The 8,168-nt window shown below is 41.4% G+C and overlaps 1 protein-coding gene across 1 annotated transcript; it reads right to left on the bottom strand.

The window, feature by feature from the left end:
* Positions 1–1,284: 1,284 nt before the first annotated feature.
* On the bottom strand, positions 1,285–4,466 carry LOC136475646 (uncharacterized). The gene is made up of 3 exons (XM_066473225.1): positions 4,036–4,466; positions 2,579–2,831; positions 1,285–1,898 (listed from the first exon to the last, which is right to left on the bottom strand). The coding sequence occupies exons 1-3, from the start codon at positions 4,132–4,134 to the stop codon at positions 1,582–1,584; spliced, it is 669 nt and encodes a 222-aa protein (XP_066329322.1). The 5' UTR covers positions 4,135–4,466; the 3' UTR covers positions 1,285–1,581.
* Positions 4,467–8,168: the final 3,702 nt, after the last annotated feature.

Below are 8,168 nucleotides of genomic sequence, written 5' to 3'. Positions count from 1 at the left end.
ACTAGTACTCCCTCTTTCCAGAAAAGAACATAATTATAAAAAGCGTGACAATCAAACTAATTCAAGTTTGACCAAATTTATAGAAATAATATTAGCATTTAAGTCTCCAAATAAATTTATTATGAAAATATATTCTATAATTAATCTAATGATATTTATTTTGTTTCACGAGTGTTAGTACTTTTTTTATATAATTCTAGTTAGGCCTTGTTTGGTTACTGCAGTCTCTCCTAAAATTCCTGTCACATTGAATGTTTGGACACATGTATGGAGTATTAAATATAGACTAATTACGAAATTAATTGCATAACTTGCGACTAATTTGCGAGACGAATCTTTTAAGCCTAATTAGTCCATGATTTGACAACGTGGTGTTACAGTAACATGTGCTAATGATGGATTAATTAGGCTTAAAAAATCGTTTCGCAAATTAGCCTCCATCTATGTAATTGGTTTTGTAATTAATCTATATTTAATGCTCTTTATTAATATCTAAATATTTGATGTGACATGAATTTTAGAAGCGACTAAAGAACCAAACACTCCCTTAAAGTTTGAATTGTCTGACTCCTCAGGATGTGAGAATTGCATTGTTTTGTGGACGGAGAGAGTACAAATTAGTGACGTATTCCCGGTAGGAATGGATCCAGGGGTCCAACGTGCCCTTATTATTCTGCTTAAGTAAATGTCACGTCATACTTATAAACTTTGGAGATAAAATCTGACTTTTCCCTAAATTGTGAAAAAAGAATATGTAAGACCAGGAGAATTGAGATATCAGGATGAGAATAATGAACTGCTTTTTCCCCCTTTGTTCTTACAATTTTTGTCGACCGCTTTGCGTATATCATTCGGACCAATCATTGAGCTTAATGCAGATGGTAGCAAGAATTTACCGCCTGCTCATATGGCAAAGGCATCAGGGAGGTGATGATATGAATCAATGGCACATGGCCACTTCAGTCTTGCTCTTGTCCCTGCTGTTTTTTCAGTCTCTCTTCTCCGGTAATTCTTTTTGCGCAACCTTTTCTAAACTTATTTTCAAATGATTTTTTTTGTACAACCTTCTGTAAACTTATTTTTAAATGAAAACAGAGCAGGTGATTCCCGCTGTTTGGATTTAAAACAATTCTCGGTTTTAAGAGATGCATACATTTTATATTTTTATATGAGCATTAAATTCTGTTATTAAAAAGAAGCATATATTGTTAATTTTTATATAAATATGTGATAAAACTCGTGGCAATTAATCGGTTATGTTATCAATAAACCAGCCATGGTAATAATACAATAATAATGCAAAGGAGTTTGAAACTAGGGCGTTAAGATGTTATAAATCCAACAAGTTACATCAACTAATTGGATGTCCATCTAACCAGGTTCTCTTGAAACATGAGTCTACTGACACAGATATTACTGGGGAAGATCAGCACTACACCAGGAGGTATCATGCTAAGCATAATCAGTTTTTTGTTTTCAACTAAAGCAGCCAGCAACTTCTACACAGCTAGGGGAGGCCTATTAGAGGATTTCTTCATCCTTGGTGTGACTCAGTAGTCGGTACACAGGGCCTCCCATTTGTTACCTTGACCACATAACATGGGCTGCTGGATTTGGTAACGACGATGGGGTCATACAATGTTGCCACTGGCCAAGGTTCTCACCATTGAATCCGCCGGAAACTGCTTCGGGTGTTTCCTCGACATCCATAGAAGTTACTTCAGTCTCATCAGCCTCCATAGGTACTTCAAAAATCTGTGTGCTGTCTGGCTCAGCAGCAACCCAGTCTGATCTAATAGACACTTGTGGTGGTATCCAAGGAACTAAAGCCAAGCTGTTCCTACGCTCAGGAGATTCACCCTCCATCTCATGATAGTTCGCTTGATTGAAAGCATGGTCTGAAAAGTGAAAACAGCAAAGAAACTCGTGAGTTGTTATAATTCAGAACATGTATAATTGGAAAAATATGCTGCATGTGACGGTGGCGCAAAGTAGAAGCCAATGAAAAAGCTCTACAAGAAGACAGCAGAACCAAAGAAAATAAAAGGAGGAAGATAATCGTTGGCAAGTAAATCACGCTAAAAATCATGACATGGGTCATATTCTGCACATCAAAGAATGCAGCACAACTACAGCACTAGACAAAGGACACACCAAGTGTTCACCCACGCAAATCACAATGTAAGCAGGTGATGTCATGGCTAAAACATATCATCTCATGCCCCTAGGCCAACAGGCATTTATGCTTCCTGTTATATTCACCAACTAGCTGCATGACACAACTAAATAGTAGACTCTTTGCAGTTCTGCATACAACTTGCTTAAAGTATCAGGAGATAGGTTTGGACATGTCATTGATATAGAAGTTAACAAAAAATCTAAATAGGTTAGTTTATATTTGCACAAGGAACACCCAAATACTTAGGTAATGACAATACATGTACTCATACAAGTTCTGGATATACATTTGACACTTAGAAAATCTAACGAAATGCAGGATCAAAATATCAAAGGTTCATAGGAATAGTGAATTTAAATATAAATGACGACTAAAGAAGGTTGGTCACGATGTACTTACTCTTTAGACCACGTATCAAGTCTGAACTCACTATGAATGAAGAGCTTGAGATGCCAGGACCAAATGGTGGGTTATCTACTGGTTTGTATAAAACAAGTGCCATGTCCTCACTAGGCACATGATGTGTTAGACCTTCCATCATGACTTCCACACTGGGTATGTCAACACCGCTATCGATTTTCTCTCCCAGCATCTGGAACGACATGGAAGGAGCAGGTGGTTCTTCTTCCATAATTGGTGGGAGCCCAGGGTCCTATAAATAATAAGCAACACTTTATTCAGAGAGGCATTACAGATGCAATAAGTATTCTGAATAAAGGCTTCCAACGAATGGAAAACACCAAAATGACAGAATGCTTAACTATATGCACAACAAGACATGCAGTGAACATGCATGATAAACCTTGCTTATCTATACACAGTGGAAAATTGCAACATGTATGGTTTTTCCTTCTTCACTTGAAGTGATCAAACAGAAAGCAGGGAGCTACTTTGCTAGATAACATCAGAACAAGACTGTCACAACAAATGCATAGAAACGTAACCTCGCTACATTTCTACACCAAAGAAAAACTCCAACAAAAGCAACAACAACATAATCTGGCAATATCTGCATGTAAACAGAACAGGCATCCTAGGCTGACCTAGGAAAGGACTACTGATTTCCTGATTGCATAGGCTCTTTGCAGAAAGGCATTTTCATTAACTTATTCAGTAGGAAGTTACTGACAGAGCAGATACTGCTGAGTAAACTCATTCTAGTTAATACTCCCTCCATTTCTTAATATAAGCCATATAGTTTTTAGCACCAATATTAACGCACGGCTTGGGGAAGGATGTGAGACCGAGGAAAAAAAGAAAAATCAGGCCATCTTCACTCTCCCAATCAGATTGCTTCCTAAATCTAAGGGATTAGTTGAGGCATGTGCTATGTACGGTGGGAAGGTTTCCAAACTAATCGGTGTGGGAGCTGATACGTACCTATATTTTGGAATTTTCTTTAGAAATCTATATGGCTTATATTAAGGAACGGAGGGAGTAAGAAATAAGAAAACGGTATAGAAACTGGAAACAGATCTGACAGAACATCAATTGAATCTATTCTGCCGAATTGCATGAAGACGCTTTAATCAAATAGCCACTTATACAGGCAGGTCACCGACATGACAGCAAGTATTGATAACCATCAAGTGCAACATATAGTTGAAGCAACATATTCCATTTTTTTCCTTAAAAGGAAGGAATTTTACTGTATTTGCTAACATGTAACCGCTCCCAAATCCCTATAATCAACCACCCTAGTTAGGCGTCCACCAATCATCACTAATTAAAGAGATGAACTCGCAGGCACAGTAGCAGCAAAAGATTAGGGCAAAAGATTGCGCCAGCAAACCAGATAAGAGCCCTCATCAATTAATAGAAGCCTAAAAAAAGGCACAAACAGCTCACCAACTCACCAATCTGCGGCTCTTGGCAGCGGGGCCGGAGAGGGAGAAGTCGGAGAGGCCGTCCACCACCTGCTCCAGCTCCTTCCTCTTCCCCGCGAACCCCACCATCGTCTCGCCCGAAACGAGAAGGCCCCGCGCCGCGAAATCCGGCCACGAACTCCGCAGATTCGGAGATTCCTACTCCTACAGAACCCCGCTCCGGGCTGCTGCTCCGGAGTGATGCTGCTTCCGCTGTCCCCGCCGCGGCTCGCGAGGGCGGCCGGTTGGGGGTCTGCTTCGCGTGCCGCGGGAGGGATCCTCCTTGGGCGGGGAGGGTTTTCGCGCTTCCGAGTTCGCACGCTCCGCCTGTGGTGCGGGGGGTTCTGCTTCCGAGTTCGCACGCTCCGCCTGTGGTGCGGTTTGGAAAGCTTGCCCGCTAGCTCGGTTGGTTTGTTTGAGCTGCTGGAAGGATGGTTCCAGAAAAACGCGGTGGCCTTGAGCCCCTGGTCGCTTGCAGGTGGGTCGGATTTGCCTCCCTGTTTTGAGGGATGGCTCGATGAGTACTGACGTTTCACCGTACACAAATTGACAATTTCGATTGATCTGATCTGACTTCGCGGTCCAAATTCTAACTAAAAACGTGTATACATTTAACATTTAGTTATCCGAGAAACATAAAATTGTGATTCCTTAAAAACGTCATCTAAAGATGGCTCAATTTAGTTAGAACTAGTATGGGTCAAGTAGCTGTTATGCTTAGATTTTTCGGTAGCGTGAGTAATCTACCATTACTTACAATAGGTGATTATTATTACTCTTATGATAAAATGATAAAAAGAAAACTTGAGACCGGGCAGGGATATGATACGGGTATTGGTGGGTGTAACAGGTGTGTTCCGCGGTCAATAGGACTTAGCTTGATTACACTATTTTTCCTATCCGTGTCGACGGAGAACCGTACGTTGCTAAGGATGGTAGTTAGGTCACATACTTTTTATCCTGAGCACATACTTGTTTATGGGAGCGGGAAGGCTCGTTACGTTCTTGCCGGGAGTTCCGGCTCTTTCCAGACCGACTAATTGGAGGCGGGAAAAGGTGGAGGTCTAAACACCATGTTGAGACCGGATCTCAAGTGTAGTGGCTTAGAGTCTAAGTTTGGACGAGGATCTAGACCCCTCGACAAGAGTGGAATGTGTTGGTCTTGCTTGTGCCTGGGGTATAAGCGGGGCGTGTATTTCGGGGTACCCAACTGGGATACATTGGTTCGTGAATCGCCGTTTTTGTGAGACGGTACGACTTGGCTATGGTCAACACCGTAGTAAGAACTGAAAGATGAAAGATGATGAAATGGTTCTGATTGCTCAATCCTTGCTTGAAAGTAGATCAGATGCGCTAATGACGTAACCATGACAGCTAATAAAACACAATCATAAGGATGTACTACTAGTAATGCTGAAAGGACCTTGATGGCGTCTAGAGGGAGATGAATAGGCCTATTTAAAAACAAACTCGAGTAGAAGTTAAACTCTAGGTGCGGCACTGCCTCCCTTAAGTGCGGTATTGCCTCACTCAGACTGCGGCACTGCCTCACCTCTGCAAAGAATTCAACACAGACCAAACTTAGTAAAGATGTGCTAGAGATATCCAGTGACAAGTTCACTAAGTACCTACACTCACAAACACTTACAACCAAGTAGATCGAGTGGAACACAAATAATGCAATTTAAAACATAAAAAGAGAAGACACACGATTTATCCTGTTGTTCAGCTCATCACTAAGGCTTGCTTATGTCCACGTTGTTGAGATAACTACTAAGGCTTGGGCTTTGCAACCCTTATCCTCGTTCTCAAGTCAAGAGAGTGAACTCTTAAGATGAGAGGTGATTTCACTAGCTGTAAGAGATGATTACAAACTTTTCCGCTCCTCTCCACAAGCATGGGAGCTCGCCGGGCGACTTCTAGCCGTCTAGGAGGCTTCACCTGCAAGAGTAACAAATATGCAACGAAGATTGACAAAGCCCGACAAGTGTTAAGGTTTGGCTTGCTCTAATGAGCTCTCTAACACTTAATCAATCGCTAATCACTCACTCTCACAAAAAGAAGGGTTAGAGAGGGCTCACAAATGGCTTGGAAAGGGTTTGGAATGTTTGGAGTATCAGCAGCCTCAGCAGGAGACGTGGGATGGGTATTTATACCCACCCCAAACAAACTAGTTGTTGCAGTTCAAAAACTAGCCTTTATGATCTATAAGGTGCGGCACTGTCGCACTTGACGCGTGGCACTACCGGGGTGCGGCACTGCCTCAAAAATTCGCGGCACTGCCGTAGCTCCCTGAAACAGCACAGGCCACCTCACAAAAAACGCCATAACTTTTTACTCTAAACTCTGTTTTCAGTGATCTTAGACTTTTCAAAAAGCTTGTTTCAAGGGCTAACAAACCTAGCAGAGAACAAGCTCCAAAAACAACTAGTGCAGGTGCAGTACTAAGTGTTTTTATCTCATATTAACACTTGGGTTCGGTTAGTTTGAGCACTTGAGACTTGTCTAAGATTCGTATTGCATCCCCCTTGATAGTACGACATACCTATACTCAAGATCAAGAGAATATAATCATTTCAACCACTTAAGTCTTCAATATCTTCATATGCTATTTCTTCTCAATATCGTTTCATGAGGGGTTGCAAACAACTTTGTCTCACCTCTTCGAGCAAACACACCTTGAGCATGTGACTTGAACCATTTTCATACACATGAGTTCACTCCAATGGCTTCAAGTCACTTTCACTAGCTAATGATTTGATCCTCAACATAATATGACTCCTCATAGCTTAATTAGTTCCTCGACTCAATACAAGTACTCTATTCTTCACCTTAGCCATGGTACCTCGGTCCTCAAGCCATAGCTTGCCCTTCACCTCTGCTTAGTCCCTCGAAACCATTTCCTTACTATCTTCACTTTTGTCGATGTTTGACCACCGATAGCCTGCCACGGGGGTCCCTGGGGCAGTATGTTCGGGCTTCAGCGTATGCGGAACTTAACGGTTAACGCAAGAGACAGTCGATTTATCCTGGTTCGAGCCCTTGATCTTTGATCGAGTAATAGCCCTACGTCTAGTTCGACGTTAGCCTTTGCGTTGGATTAGTCGTAAAGTGTTGTGTTGTACAATTATTGTCTGAACTCTCGATCCAAGGAGCCATGTCCTCCTATATATAGTCAGGAGGCCAGAGTCCTAGTCAGTTTACAGTGAGAGTTCCTAGGCTGTCGATGTTTGATCACCGATAGCCTGCCACAGGGGTCCCTGGGGTAGTATGTTCGGGGTTCAACATACGTGGAACTCGACGGTTAACGCAAGAGACAGTCGATTTATTCTGATTCGGGCCCTTAATCTTTGATCGAGTAATAGCCCTACGTCCAGTTCGGCGTTAGCCTTTGCGTTAGATTGGTCGTAAAGTGTTGTGTTGTACAATTGTTGTTTGAACTCCCGATCCAAGGAGCCCTATCCTCCTTTATATAGTCAGGAGGCTAGAGTCCTAGTCGGTTTACAGTGAGAGTTCCTAGTAGGATTACAGAATAATACTACTACTAAGATTACAGGGGATGAATCCTAGTTAGGCTAGTTCTTCTCCCTTCCTTGCAGGGTATCCCGTGGGTCCTGCACCGACAACCTTATCAAGCCATTCTCAAGTCACATCATATTAAGCATCCATTAAAAAATTATTTCTTCAATATTATGATCCTTGCTTGAATATCTTCTAGATATGAATGTTGAGATCAATCAAGCTTCAGTTTGACTCACATAGAGACATATATAGATCAACATCAATATGGTCAAGCCAATTCACGATTCCTTATATCCTCTTTATTTTGGCCTGACATTTCTAACACTCACTTTAATCTCTATCTTTATACTTCTAGCTTGATCAAATCAATGCAAAGTGATTTTCCAAATCTTTATCCATACAAGCAAACCAACATAGAGACCGACTTATATTCAATATGAGTTGTATCCTTTGTCATTAGACTTTTGCTTGGTATTTCTTTACTTATGCATTCTTGATTTATTCTTCAATACTTGATCAAAACTAATCCACTATCAAACTCTTCTTGTTCATGCAAAACAAGCCATTATTGAGACCAATCCAAAATCATCAACTCATGTCTC

The sequence above is a fragment of the Miscanthus floridulus genome, chromosome 8 (assembly GCF_019320115.1).
Source record: "Miscanthus floridulus cultivar M001 chromosome 8, ASM1932011v1, whole genome shotgun sequence".
NCBI classification, from domain to species: domain Eukaryota; kingdom Viridiplantae; phylum Streptophyta; class Magnoliopsida; order Poales; family Poaceae; genus Miscanthus; species Miscanthus floridulus.
The sequence above is the reverse complement of the archived record's forward strand: the minus strand, read 5'-3'. Positions and strand labels throughout refer to the sequence as shown.

Bases quoted from the DNA above. Each gene is read 5' to 3' on its own strand.
- LOC136475646 (XM_066473225.1), bottom strand. From the start codon at position 4,134: ATGGTGGGGTTCGCGGGGAAGAGGAAGGAGCTGGAGCAGGTGGTGGAC. The intron at 2,832-4,035 runs GTGAGTTGGTGA...TATTATTTATAG, and splicing joins CTGCCAAGAGCCGCAGATTG to GACCCTGGGCTCCCACCAAT. The intron at 1,899-2,578 runs GTAAGTACATCG...TTCACTTTTCAG, and splicing joins CTTGATACGTGGTCTAAAGA to ACCATGCTTTCAATCAAGCG.